General features: G+C 42.4%; 1 protein-coding gene across 4 annotated transcripts in view; it reads left to right on the forward strand.

Annotated features, from left to right (window-relative positions):
- Positions 1-14405, forward strand: part of FANCD2 (FA complementation group D2) — a 36604-nt gene that overhangs the window by 9960 nt on the left and 12239 nt on the right. For all 4 annotated transcript variants that reach the window (XM_071550745.1, XM_071550748.1, XM_071550746.1 and 1 more), the window contains exons 14-28: positions 528-563; positions 952-1095; positions 1873-2007; positions 3105-3236; positions 5192-5299; positions 7151-7260; positions 7648-7705; positions 8390-8515; positions 9265-9338; positions 9427-9567; positions 10471-10571; positions 10873-10988; positions 11702-11810; positions 12220-12318; positions 13120-13229. In XM_071550745.1, the coding sequence (XP_071406846.1) occupies positions 528-563; positions 952-1095; positions 1873-2007; positions 3105-3236; positions 5192-5299; positions 7151-7260; positions 7648-7705; positions 8390-8515; positions 9265-9338; positions 9427-9567; positions 10471-10571; positions 10873-10988; positions 11702-11810; positions 12220-12318; positions 13120-13229 (1599 nt within the window). The remainder of the gene's footprint in view (positions 1-527; positions 564-951; positions 1096-1872; positions 2008-3104; positions 3237-5191; positions 5300-7150; positions 7261-7647; positions 7706-8389; positions 8516-9264; positions 9339-9426; positions 9568-10470; positions 10572-10872; positions 10989-11701; positions 11811-12219; positions 12319-13119; positions 13230-14405) is intronic.

Raw genomic sequence — 14405 nt, forward strand, 5'->3', positions numbered from 1 at the left:
GGGTAAACCTGGTTCTACATGTTTATGAGAGTGTTTTGGAAAAAATAGATTTTTTTTTTCAGTCTGCAAGAGAGAAAAACTTATATTAAGACTGAGCTGTGTGAAGCCCTAAGGTGCTTGAGAATGTCCCACTAGAAATCAATATTGGTTGGTATTGGTCTAAATTTATTTTAAAATTGTACTTCAGTGTAAACCGTGAGACTGTTTTTTTTGTTCTCAGTCCTTCATTGCTCAGTACCTCAGTCCCTTTCTCAAGCCTGATGTTATTTGAGAATGTCTTTGTTCAAACTCAATTTTTGGCTGTTTTTTTAATGCCTTCTGGATCCTCTGGTGTTGGTAAGAATCAGTTTCCTGCCTTGATAGGTATCCTGTTGTAGAGGAGGGGAATTCATGAGCAGTGTGTCACAGACTTTTGGTGTCTACCTTTTTTTGATTTGGTTTTGGAATATATTATACTGTATATATATATATATATATATTTTATTGTAGCATAACAACTTTCTTCTTTGATTTGTCTTTTCTCTCAGGCTATTGAGAACAGCACATCTGTGTCTGACCATAAGGTAATAACTTCTCTGGGAGTGTCCTGCTGGTGTTCTGAAGGGTTTCCTTCATGGTCGTAGGTGAAGAGGTAGTTCTAGTTGGAGAAGAAACTGCCAGTGATGTTTCATGGATGGTTCTTTTGGCATTTTACTTATTCCCAGTGTAACAGCCATTCATTTTCTTTGCAACTTTGTTCATCTGTTCTAAATGTCAAGGGACAGTTATCCTGTTTTAATTCTGTCCTATTGGACTGATGAGTATTTCTGCAGTTGTGACTATCAGGACTTCTTGAGGTCTTGGTTTTCTTCTCAGTTTTGACTTCAAGTCTTGTAGTTTTGGACTGCGAACAGTTTTTGGACTGTTTAATATCTTTGTAGCATAATGAATGGTGGTTATTTCCTCTGAAAGGTTCTGGATCTGATAGTTTTGCTGCTAATCCATTCCACAAACACCAAGAATAGGAAGCAAGCTGAGAAGGTCCTGAGGAGCAAAATCCGCCTGGGCTGCATCCCAGAGCAGCTGATGCAGAAGGCCTTCCAAAACCACTCAACGGTCAGTGCTCGCTCTGCTCCGGGACTCTCTTCTCTCAAAGATGTTCTCTCTCAAAGATCTTGTCAGATGATGACTTAACCCTGTGCTGCATTATTTATACTTTTCCAGTTATCTAAACGTCTGTTTTCTAATTTTTGGTCCAGATCAGTGTCCCAAAGCACATTGTAACTCTGTTGTTACTGTCACATTGTTTTTTAGAGATGAGCTTTTCTCAGCATTGGATGAACTGGTTTTTTTGGTTCAAAACCTCTCAGCCTAAGAAATGTGATCTAGCCCAGGAGCTCCACTGTGTGTTCCATGCATGCTGTTGTCTCCCAAAGTATTTTTAGAAGTTCATATGTTTACATGCCCTGTTTTTCAACTGCAATGTTTTATAGGTCTTAATATATATATTTGGCATATGTTTGTAGTTTAAATTACTACTTACTATGTAAAAACTAAAAAGGTCAATGAAAAAAGGACACAGTGTTGCTTGTGACTTCCCTGGTGTCACAAGGTTTGTGGAATCATGATACACTGCTGTGAGCTCTGCAGCTTTGCAGGTTGGCTTCACCAATCTGTCACTCCTTTCTGTGGAGAAGGCTGGAGAAACATTCTGATGTGCCTTACGTGCTCTTATTTCCTGTTTTTGCAAGAGTGGGCAGTTGGAAAAGGTGGGAAAGCACCTACTAAGCTGGGCAAAACTTTTGGGATGGGCTGTAGCACATGCTTTCTTTGGAGAACTGAGTGTATTGCAAATAAGCAGCAATAATCTCTTTCATGATGTCTGTATTTCAGGTTATCAAAGACTTCTTCCCTTCAATCCTGGCACTTGCCCAGACGTTTCTGCACTCTGCACACCCAGCCATTGTCTCCTTTGGCAGCTGCATGTACAAACAAGCTTTTGCAGCCTTTGACTCTTACTGCCAGCAGGTACAGTGTGAGGGATGGCTGCTGTTCTCTTTGTGTTTGCACTTAGTTCTAGAGTGTATGTCGTGATCCTTTAGGGGGACAGGATTTGGGGCAGTTGGAAGCCTTTGGAGAGAGGCCTATGCCATGGAATAGGCCAAGAGTAAGATGGGGAACAATCACAGCAACATTGTTAGCAACTGAATTAAGCTGCATATTCTGAAGTAATCACAGACTAGACTTTCAGCTGAGTGTGAGTTCCTGCAGACTTGCTGACATCAGGAAATTTGGGGATTGAATACAGTTCTGTAGAAGTTTTTGAATGTATTTGCACTTTTTAGGGCACAATAACAGTTCTGCAGAGGTTTTTGAATGTATTTGCACTTTTTAGGGCACAATATGTTTATAATTAAGACTATTTCCAGCATTGTATCTGTATTAGTTATTACAGCAATTTTAAGAAATAGATAAAAATAGTAAGTGGGGAAAACCTGGGATGTGAAAACATACTATGTCATCTGCCACAAGCTGGTGAGTCTTGTAATACTTGAAGATGTTAAGAATTTCAAAAGTGTGGTAGCAATTAGTGGCATAGGAAAGGCCCAGAGCCTCAGACAGTACATGGGAGTTGTGAGAGATCCCTGTCCAGAAGTCAACTGAAGTAAGGCCATAAAATTATTTTTGGAACAAAAATGTCAGTTTTGAACTACTGTTGATAAAGACTGTGGAGACACCGGAACTGCTGAAGTTAGAGGTGATGTCTTCCTGGGTATGGTGCAGTGTTCTGTGTGCCTAAGAAAACTGGGGACATTTTTGTCATCTGATGCGATTCTGGCAAAGAGCAGAAGCTGTGGTAGTGTTCACACACAGGCAGGCAAAAATTGGTGAAGAGCTGCTTTATGGAATCACGGGAGCTTTTAGAACTGAATGAAATTCAGGTTACCGGAGAAAGTCAATATTGTGGATATTGGAAATTAAAGAGCAAACTGAAAAGGGGCTTAGAATAATATGATTTTCAGAGTGATTGTCTGTACTTGATAAACATATTCCATATGAGTAGAACAAGGCAGACATTTTTTGTTGATATTTCACTGTGGTTCCTTTGGGGGCTTTTTCCTTAGGAGGTTGTGACTGCTTTGGTGACTCACGTGTGCAGTGGAAGTGAGGCAGAGCTGGACACATCTCTGGATGTGCTCACAGATCTGGTGGTGCTGCACACAGCTCTGCTCATGCGCTACGCCACCTTCCTGAAGGTATGTGAGCTCCTGGGAGCGCTCAGGGCTTCAGGGCCCTTACACCCATTGCCTCAGACCCAGAATAGGTCAGTGTTTCTCTGAAACAGAGGTATTGGACTACTGGTACCTGTAGAACTGTCTGGAGAAGTGCAGTTGTCTGAAGTGAAAGATGTGTGCTGTCAAAGTGTGAGCTGTAAGATAGGACTGTATGATTTTTTGACAGGGGAATTGAGATGGACAAAGTTATCCTCCCCTGCAGCTGGACAATGCTTAAATTGCAGGCATGGAATGATGCTTGTGATGGAGGAAAAATGCTGTCTTCATCATCGTCATTTCATCAGCTATTCAAATACTTGACAAAAACCTGCCCCCTTTGTAGACTACCTGTTCTACCTATTGAAAGACTGACAATACTTTACCCAGTATTTGAATCCTAAGATAAAACTCTTGGCAGGGATGGGAAAAGACTTGTCCTAAAATTTAAAAGAAGAAAGTACCCAATGGGGAGAAAAAAAATGGACTATTGGCTTCTAAGGATGACAAGCAGGGTCACACCTACTCAGTCCCCTGTTTCCTAAAGCAGTAAAAGTGGAGACTGAGGGAAGAGCTAAACAGCAAGGCAAACATGTAGCAATGCTTTCCCTGAACACTCCCGCATCTGTAGTGGTTTGCAGCTTAAGGACACCATGTGTTTAAGAGCCCTTGAAGAGGATGGGTATGGAAATTTCCCTGCCCCTCTGCCTTTTTTTGGTGCCCCCTTGGTGTCTGTGCATTTAATTATACACTGTGAAAGCTATATACTTTTTGCTGGTTAGTTCATTAATTGTTAAATGTAAATTACTTGCTTAAAATATGCTAAAAAGGATTTAAGATCTACTGTAAGACTTTGCAATGCAATCTGTCATACATCCTATGGGTATAACAGGAAGAAATGGGACTTGCCTCCCAACAGAGGGAAGATGTGGTAGGACTCAGGGTTGAAAGTAGTCCTTGAAATCCTTAAAATCCTACCCATAATTGAATGTGTTGTCAGAAGTGTGACAGGGAGTTCTTGCTCACAGCAGTCCACTAAGACCTCCTGACCTTCCTCCTGACTTTGTTTGCAAGTTCTTGAGCTGGTAGATCACTTGTAGATTATGGTTTCTACAGGATAATCTTTGATGTGTTACCAAAGCTGGTGTGTGAAAGACATTAATTAGTGCTCTGGCCACACCTGAAGGCTGGCAGTGTATGAAGTGCATCTCAGAGGTGACTGAGACACTGGGCAGTTTACCTGTAAAGGTCTATAGAGAGAACATGCAGATCTTAACCTGAATCATGTCCATAAACAGCTGTTTCTTAATCTTAAAATTAGGTGAATTTTCTTGAGGGTTGCAAAACTGGTTATCTAATCTTGTCAAACTGGAAGCCACATTCCAAATCCTGCTTGAGGGTGGCCAGTAGTAGAAAAATCATGGCACTGAAAAGTTGTGTCAGTGGTAGGAAAACTGGCTTGGCTCTGGGAAACAACTGGACTACTTTTCACTGAAGCACTGGGAGAGGAAATATCCTGAAGATGTCAGCCCAGCACAGAAAACTTAACCCCTAGGTTGTTAACAACTTGGCTGCTACAGGTCTTGTAATGGAGATATTAGTAAAAATTCATAATGTTAATTTTGTCAAATACTTTGAATCCTGTGACCAAACCTGTGATAGAAGATAAATAGCTGTCTCTGTTGTGCTAAGCACTCACAAAATGCTTATGGTAGCAAAGTTCTTCTTTCCATTCAGCCTCTAATTAAATGAACTGCCATAATTAAGGCCAGAGCAATAGTTCAGCATTTATGTTTATTTAATTTGAATGTAGCTCTTACATGCACATACAAAAAAAGGTAAAGTTAATTGTCTTCCCCGAGGTTGATAACTAATGTATTTTTGAGGATATGGAAAGGGATTCTTGATACATCTGAGCTGGTTTGTGGCTTCTCCTGCAGACCATTTTAGACTCTACACAGAAACTGAATCCTTGCCAGATCCGGAAGCTCTTCTACATCCTCAGCACTCTGGCATTCAGCCAGAAGCAAGAAGGGAGCTATATTCAGGTAAGCAGAGACACAACAGAAAGTTGTTCAGGCTGTGCATTGATTCTTTTGCTTGATTAACTAAATACTGGTCTCATCTATGAACAGTGATAGATATCAGGATGTTCTTCAGCTTAAAATTCTCTTCTCCCCAGCTGGCTGCCAGCTAGATTGCAGCTCCAGACTTTCCACCCTGGTATCAAGGGCTTATCACAGTGACTGTGCCTCACATCTTTGCCAGAAACATTCTCTTCTCTTGCAGTTCTAAGAAAGGTAGGGTTGTTAGAAATGGTGGTGGAAGGGGCCCAATGGCATTCTCAAGTCTGAGTTCAAGTGGGAATGTCACTAACATGATACCAGGATGACTGTTGCTTTGTCTAGCTGAGCCTTGAAGGCTTGCAAAAGTGTCAATTCAGCAGCCTCTCTGCCAAGCTGTTCCCCCATTAACTAGAAGCATTCAGAAAGCATAGATCAGCTTCTTCCCGGAGATATTCATCTTGATTCAGTACACCAGAGACAAAAAAGAACCTCATGTTACATGAGCTGAACTACACAGAGCAGAGGACTCTGCTGTGAAGGGGCAGACTTCACACCTTCTGTGCCTCTGGTTTAAACACAAGAGCTACCAAACCTAGTCTGTCTATATTCATATTTATTTTGGACAGGATACCTTGTGTAACTCAAATGCAGTGTAACAGTGGTGATACCAGATACTTTTGTCCGGATTTCTGGTTCCTTGAGCACAGCAGTGATCAGATAAAGAAATGTCTCAAAGACATTTATTTAACAATGGAGATGTCTGAGTTTAAAATCTTCCCAATCATGAAGTTCAGCTCTTAGAAATTAGGACTATTTGTCTTTCTTTGAGTCCTTGCAGAGTTTGTGAGTATGTTTGCACTCAATAGCTCGAGACTATAAAGGCAAACTGCTCTTCCTTTCTTCCTTGTTGGTCTGTAGTATTTAAACCAGCATGTCTGTAGTCATTCCAGGCTTTCTCACTCACCCTGTTAAGTTGGAGCTCTTCACTGCCAGAATTTCCTGTTGTATGGCAGATTTAGCTCCTTTCTGAACTACTTTCCTCAGTGATTTCCCCACCTCCCACCCATGTCTTTCTTATGTATGACTTGTGAATATTGCCTTGGCAACACACAAGGTGACTTTGTAGCCCAGGAGGACTTGGATCAGCAAGAAGTGTTCTGCCTGACACCTTCATAACTTGAGAAAAGGAGGGGAGAAATGTAAGCTCTAGAATTTATTCTGAGCTGAGAGTTGGTAACTGTGGAGATCCAAGGCTGGTAAGTAATACCAAAGACTTCAGGGGTACATCACCAAAGAAATCTTTTCCTGGGAGGCAACTTCTCTTTGCCTTCTCTTAGTGTGCTTGTAAAACTGATGCCTCTTGGATGCAACAATCTCTGCAGGTGGATTAGGCATTTGTCCTTCCACAGCACAATTTGCCTTTGGACCTTTACCACAAACTCTGCTCCATCCCTCAGCCTCCTGAAGCTGATGGTGTTTTGAAGGGCAGCTCTGGAGCTGCTGTATGTGTGAAGGGCTCCAAGACCATCTGCTTTTTTTTTAACATACTCTTCTATTAATTATAGGTGAAACCTGGACCAGCTAAATGTTTTATGCAGTAATTAGAACAAAGTCAAAGCAAGTTTTAATGCTGTTTTCAGCCTTACCTAGAGTTGGGACCAGTATTTTCATAACAAAGGAACATCAGAGTGTGCATTCCTTTAGCAAAGTTGTAATCCCAATAAACCATCCCCTGCAGCCTTTGGAGATGACATTAAGTGAAGATACCAATAGACCTGTGAGTGATGCACAGAAGTACCTCTGTGGTGACGTGCTCTGTGTCTCTCTTTTTAGGATGATATGCACATGGTGATCAGGAAATGGCTCTCCAGCACAGTTCCCAACCACAAGCAAATGGGGATTATTGGTGCTGTTACCATGATAGGCAGCGTGGCGTTAAAAAGGTGAGAGAGAATGTAGGAAAAAGTTTAACATACTTTTCAATTGAGACCAAACCTGAAGTGAAACAAAGGCAGGAGGGCATTGCCCTTGAACTCGTGCACATACAACTACAGATATCAGGCTTATGGTAAGGTGAGGTTCAATGGCTTTCAGAAGAGAGGATGACTAAAGGGCTTAGATTTCAACGGGTTAGAAAAAACATATCCTTGATGAAGATGTGATGTCTTGTCCCAAACATTCCAAACAGCAGCAGGTCTTTTCCTAATGTGTTCCAACGTATGTCTTTTTGATGCATAATTCTCCAGTTTCTGGAGAGATAACCCTGTGTGTGTGATGGGTTTTGCTGTCTCTGGATTGTGCACAAAAGCAGAGTTATCAATTGCTTTCAGGAGTGAAGGAGATGATTTCTTGAAGAGACCAGAGCTGAACAATGAGCGTGATGGGCAGGTGAGTACCAAGGATGGGGCGCGGTGGGAGAAGGGAGGATATAGCCAGAAAGGAAAGGGGTGACTGGAAACTTAACTGAAGCAGTGTGCGGATCTGGAAACTAGCTGGGATTCATTGACTGCAGAGCCAAAACTCTGTGGAAAATGGTTTTGAAGAAACAAAGGCCTGTATTAAGATAGGACCTGCTGGTCTTGCCTGCTGCTAGTCCAGGACAAGCAGTACTGCAGCCATATAGTGGAAGTCTTCTCTCCAGCTGTTATTTCAAACACAGAAGAAAGAAACAGGGCACTCTGCTTCAGTGAGCCAAAGGCAACCTTTGCCATCCTCTGAGCTTAGCAGCTGTGCCTTTCAGGCCATCTAGAGAAAGTATTTCTTCTGTACAGGGTTGACTTAGCCTTGTCCTTTTTTCCTGTTGAAGAACCTTTTCTAGGCTGGCACTCTGTTTAAGGTTGTCTTGGGCAGACTTCTGTGTTATTTCATGGTGGAACTGGGCCAGGACCCTAAAAGGCCCATGTTCCTTCTTAAAGCTGGGTCTTTGTAAGAACAGTCACCATGGGCTGTTACTGTAGAGATGAAGCTTTGGAGATGCTTCAGAATAAATTGATGGAAAAAGGACTGAAGGTAATAGCCTAAGAAGGATCCTTTACCTTACCCATTTCTGCACACTGTTCTCTCTCCTTTCAGCTGTCTACCCTTCTGGACCTTGTGGGCTTCTGCTGTGAGCAAAAACCAGAGGTCTTGGCTCTGTACTATGATGAACTTGCCAGTTTGATTGAGAAGCAGAAGGGCAATTTGGACTTGCAGCTCTTGGTATGTTGTAGAGAAACATGTTCTTCAGGCATTGGTAGGACAGAGTCAATTTGAGGATTTCACTCCAGTCTGAGAACTTTTTTTGTTCTGTAAGAGATTGGTGAGATACAGAAATCCTCTTTCAGCTCTCCTGGCCTTTTTGGCAGATTCCTCATTATGCTTTAACAGCTTCTGGTATGTGAGTTTTTATCTGACAACAGGGAAGCCTTTTAAAGGAAATTAAGTGATGTTTCAGAACATGCTGTTAAGATTTATAGGCAAAAGTAGAATCTGGAAGAACTTTAAACTTAGTATTAAGATTGGCTTCTGGTCAGACTATTAAGGCTATCTGATCCCTGGGGACTTGGAAGAATGAGAGTCATTTTATGGTAATAAATAAATGGTATTTATGGTGATAGGAAGAGGTTGGTTAAGGCCACTGGGTAGCTCTTTCTTCCTGCTGGGGTCTCCTTTTGCATATGAGCTGCTTTCCTCTTCCAAGCAGCTGCTCTGCTTCTGCATTACTCTGGAATTTGTAGTCAAACCCACATTCAAAGAGCTAGAAAGCAATTGTTGTGCACACTTAGCAATGTTTCCTGGCTCTGTCTCTAAAGGCAGGCCTTGGCTCTCCTTGTGGGCACTGGGCTTCATTGCTGTGACTGTTCCAGGATACTTTTGTTTAGCATTATCTTCTCCATCATCCACTGCTGCTGTTGAAGCTTCTTCACTGAACCCCTTTGCTGAGCAGGTTTTTTTTCCTTTCATTATAGGATGAGTTTGGAAAGAGTTTGGTGGAGGACTTTCCCAGTGACTTTGTGGTGGATCTCAGCCCCACAGTGGATGGGTATGCTAATCACAGGCCAAGTATTGGTAATGTTTCTGTCACTGAGAACTGAGATTGTCAATGAGAGCTTGTCTGTCTTTCCTTGCAGTTCATTCTTGTTCCCAGTGAAGTCCTTGTATAATTTGGATGAAGATCAAAGTCAGGAAGCAATTGCTGTTAACCTTTTGCCATTGGTGTCACAGAGTGAGCTTGGCAGGGTCACTGGTGGAGTGAGTAGCCAAAGTAAAAGGTACTTTGACATTTATCTATGGGATGATTGCAAAAGTAAAGGAATTGTTTCGTTTGGTGCACTCCACTGCTACAGCTCTGCCTTCCAAAGTGTCTGATAAGGAGCTGATCAAAGAATTTGAGTTTCCAGTGTTCTTTTTCTTCTCTTGCTGTTAGACATATTCAGATAGGTATAGAGGCATAAGCTGTTTAGGAACTGGCAGTCTGCTCTGGCTTGAAATGTTTAGGTGATCTTGGGTAAGACATGCTGGTAGACTACTAAAACCACAAACATGCTGCCAAAAATGAAATTTTACTGAGAAATAAGAGCATTGTCTTTGGAAAATGGACAGAAAGCATGTAATAAATAAAAAAGTCTAATTAAACAGTGGGGCATCAAAGTTAACAAACAATCATAGAACTGTTAAGGTTATAAAAGGCTCATTTTTTATTTTCACATTCACATCCTGTGTAATTTATTGTCATAAGATTTTGTTGAGATTTTAGTTCTGCTGTAAAAAAAGACATGATCATTTTAAAATAGAACATAGCACTTTACACACTATCTATGGAAAAGTGTTCATTTTCCTCACTCAGAATGTGAACAGTGGCTACAAAACATTCACAGAGGTTTCTCCACTGGTCATAGTTTCCTCTAGAAATAAATGTGGCTTCATTTTTGTTCATTACAACCGTTTTTTTCTGCCCTTATATGCTTTTCCAGAAAACTGGTAATCACCAGTTTTTAGTAATTTTTTTCTAACCATATGGTGCATTTCTGCTCTCTGTTGCTGAGACTTGCAAGGAGCAGAATAGAAGGCTTAGGCAAGGTGGCCTGGGGAGGACACAGGACATGATGGAAAAGTGATGGGGATTCTGGAGATACATGAAACACAGGACCCACTCCATTCTTCTTTCTCCCCAGGGCAGTGTCACCCATGTGTCTGTCACCCTGTTTCCGATTGCTGAGGCTCTACACTGCAGAGCAGAACAGTGGAAGCCTGGAGGAGATTGATGCCTTGTTAGGTATGGGAAATGGATTTATAGTCTGGTTGCCTACATTGTTCCTGTCCCAGATCTGCAAAAACTTCCTGTAGCTGTAGCAAGAATTGTGCAGTTTGTGAAGGAGGCTGAGATGCTCCATGTCCCCACAGTGGAGGAGAGGCAGGGGAGATAATTGCTTTGTCTGGGGATGCAGTGGCTGACAGGGCTTACTCCAGAGAGCCACTGGAATTGATACAGGCTTTGGTGAGAGATTTTGTTCATGCAGAGACCAAAGCACGGGTAGCAAACACAGTTCAATCTGTCTTTTCTTGCTCTGTGCCAGGTTGTCCCCTGTACCTGACTGACCTGGAGGTTGAAGGGAAGCTGGACTCCTTGTCCAAGCAGGAACGGGAGTTTCTCTGCTCACTCCTGTTCTATGCTCTCAACTGGTTTCGTGAGGTGAGTAGAGCCTTTTCTGCAGGTTCTGGAGTGAAGGGATAAGTGGAAGAAGCTAGGAAAGTAGAGGTTGGTCAGGAGAGAGGGAAAGCCAGAGGGAGGGAATGTCATGGTTTTTTACTATGGTCTTTGTTATCTAACAGAAAGGTTGTGCTCCACTTCCAGAGAAACTGTAGGATTGCCTTTCCTGGGGTTGCTCTGTACTCTTTGTTCTGTCCCTCTGAGCTGACAGAAGGGTCAAATGCAGTGCCTCCAAGCAGACTTGGACCATGTATTTACCAACATTGATGATCAGTGGGAATGTTCCCTGCTGGGGTTATTCTGACAACACAGGAAGGGCAGAGTTGATGCAATTCCACATTCCCAGTCCTCCCTGTTCCTGCATTTCTCCCTGGACTGCCTCTTTCCCGGCAGACCTAGGAAGTGCCAAGGAGTCTTCAGAGGTAGTACAGAACCTGACAATGTGTGTCTGCTGATTCCTCTTCTTCAGTTAATATTTGATCTATAGGTATTGCTTTTCGTAGATTGCACCAATTATGCCCACGTTCTTATGGGCTGCTGAAGAGCTTTGTTCCTGCAGTATAGACCTGGTCACACAGCTCACCTGGGCTGTGTTGTGTGCTTATTCAGGACTTGAGAATGTTGTCCAGAAGAGAAACAGTAGTACAAATGGGTACAAATCTCCTTAAGTCAGTGAGCTTGGTTTGTGCCTCTAGGTTGTAAATGCCTTCTGCCAGCAACAGGATGCTGAGATGAAGGGGAAGGTTTTGTCTCGCATACAGAACATCACTGAGCTGCAGAATGTGCTGGGAAAGTGCTTGGCAGGTGAGTATGAAACATTCATATATTCTGGGCCTGTACCAGCTGTGAAGTGAAAGGGATTGTCTGCCTGCATACACAGACACAGGCACGCAGAGGGACAGGGACAGATGCACAGAGGGACACACACAGACGGACACACATATCTCATGAGATTACAGTGACATATAGTTAGGAAAGTACTTAGAAGATAGGACATCCTGTGATGATCAGAAACAGAGCTCAGCTAGACCAGGGTACTGATTGGCAGTTCTGGACAGCAATGATAGTTGGAGCTAAATGCACCACACCATAAAAGCAGAGGGACATTCACCAGGACAGTGAAATGTATGGTATTTCTTTAGGTACGTATCTTGCCTGTATGTTGTCATTCAGGAGCTGAACTAACCCACCTTCTACATTTTGGCTCTTTCAGCAACCCCTGGCTATGTCCCACCACCAGCTACTTTTGACTCCGAAGCCCCAGACGCTGCACCATCCATTAATGCTGCTGGTCCAGTGAGAAAAAGGAGTGGTAAAGAAAGTTTAAAACTTTAATCAAACAGATGTGGTAGGGGTTGATTGGTGTATTACACTGCAGCCATTGCACTTGTGTGTGTGTGAAGCACTAAATTCCTGGCAGACTCTTATCTAGCTTGAAGTTTTACCTCATCAACTCCCATTGCAGCTGAAGTGGAGATGTGAAAATATCCTACACCAAACAGGTGCTGGGTAGTCTCTCTCCTTGGGAAAGCTGATGCATAGTGTTTAACAGTGAAAATCCAGAGCTTTGATTGTTTTCACCTGCCAAAGTATTTTCTGCAGCAGTAAGTTCTGCCTTTGATGGGTTTGTGGCATTGTCTGGTACTGACCCTTTGGCTTTGATTCAGTGAGTTACTCTGCTGTTTGCTGAGCATCCCTGCAAGTCTCTTCTGTAGTTGTCATCTTCCTTTTCCAGGTCCTCTTCCTTTATTGATACTGTGTCTGAGGAAGAAGATTAAATTTTGGTTCAAGCTTTTTTAAAGTTGATGTTCCACTCCTTTTTCCAATCACTTCATAATGCTTAAACAACAGCAAGAACAGTGAGACTTAGTTTGATTTCTTAGTCTTATTTTATAAAACAGAAGCTGGTTGTGAGGGAACCCCAACTGCATTTGACTACTTTATTTTTTAATTTTTTTTACCATGATTCTAGTTATGGATGATAAAACCTGTGCATGCTGCTACTTTCTTGGTGCTGATTGAAATATAGGTTGTGCTGCTTGCCTGGCTGCAAGTGCTGTCTAGTCCCGAGCACTGTGCAGCCTTTGGTTCTGAAGTTGCTTTTCTCTTTAAGGAAGGAAGAAGAAGGCTGATGGCAGCAAAGCTGGCTCTGCAGATCGTACTCAAGCAGATGATAGTTCTGAGGGAAACCAGCCTGATACTGAGCTCTCTGAGCTGGAGAAGGTAGGTGTAGTCTCTGGGGATTTGCAAGGAAAACAGGCTTGGGAAGGTGACATTGAGCGTAAACAAGAGCTTGGAGAGAGGGGTTGTTCAATTCAAAAGTTAATTTTGGGGAAGTTCAGTTCTGCTTTCTGGCATGTGCCTCCCCTTAGAAATTTGAAAATTGTCCCTGCAGAGGCCAACCACTCTCCAGCCCAGCAAGGAATGTGGGTCAGGGCAGTGCCAGAGTCCAGGATTGTCAGTAATACCGTTGGTTACTTTCTGATTGAGACTATGGAAGGTTTCTGTTTAAGACAGCATCCCAGCTCTCAAATTACTGCAGTAACCTGCCATTCCTAGACTCAGAAACTGTGAGATGAATCTGGAAAATACAAGCCCTAGTAAGGATTGATCCTTCTGCTGTTCTGGGCTGCTTCAGTCATAGGTGCTCATTTTGCAAATGTTCCTTGAGATATTTAATCAGTGTATTCATGATGAAGCATCTTTAAAATTATTCATTTTCATCACATACTAAGAACTATTTTCCAAACTGATCAGGTAATGAATTATTGGATTTTATTTCTTTTGAATAAGCTCTTACAGTATTGTCATCATGTCTGGAATGCAAGATCTGTGCTGGCTGAAAGAGAGAAGCCAGGGAAGTGTACTCAGTTTTGGGCTCAGCTTCCTGGAGGCTGGGATCTCATAAGCATCCCATAAGGTCCCCTGTCTACCACTGCTACTAATAAATGTTATTCAGAGTCCACTTTATCAGTTTCACCCAGGCAAATACACTTCTATGCTACTGTACAGAGATGGTAACTGAGTCAGATGTGATAACAAAGTCACTTAAGTTACAGGGAATAAGCAGAATCTCAAATAATTTTGGGAAGGAATGCATCTTATCTTTCTCACTTAACAAGAGTACTGGTCCCAGACTAGTCCTTAGATCTTCTGTCCTGGCCAGGACAACAGAATACAGAACTGTAATAGATGGCTGCTCCTGGGACAGCGTTGTGTGGAGTGAATCTCTGGGAACTTAGACTGTCAACCAGAGGCAACAGAGCATCCCATAGTTTACCATTCTGGTATTTAACAAAAATCAAAACATTAGCCTTCATCCCTTGTGGTACTTAAGCTGCAAGTCCAGAATGGATTTCACAACAGCCACTGATTCACAGTAAGGAAATGGCAAAGATC

Source organism: Pithys albifrons, chromosome 3 (assembly GCF_047495875.1).
Source record: "Pithys albifrons albifrons isolate INPA30051 chromosome 3, PitAlb_v1, whole genome shotgun sequence".
Taxonomy (NCBI): domain Eukaryota; kingdom Metazoa; phylum Chordata; class Aves; order Passeriformes; family Thamnophilidae; genus Pithys; species Pithys albifrons.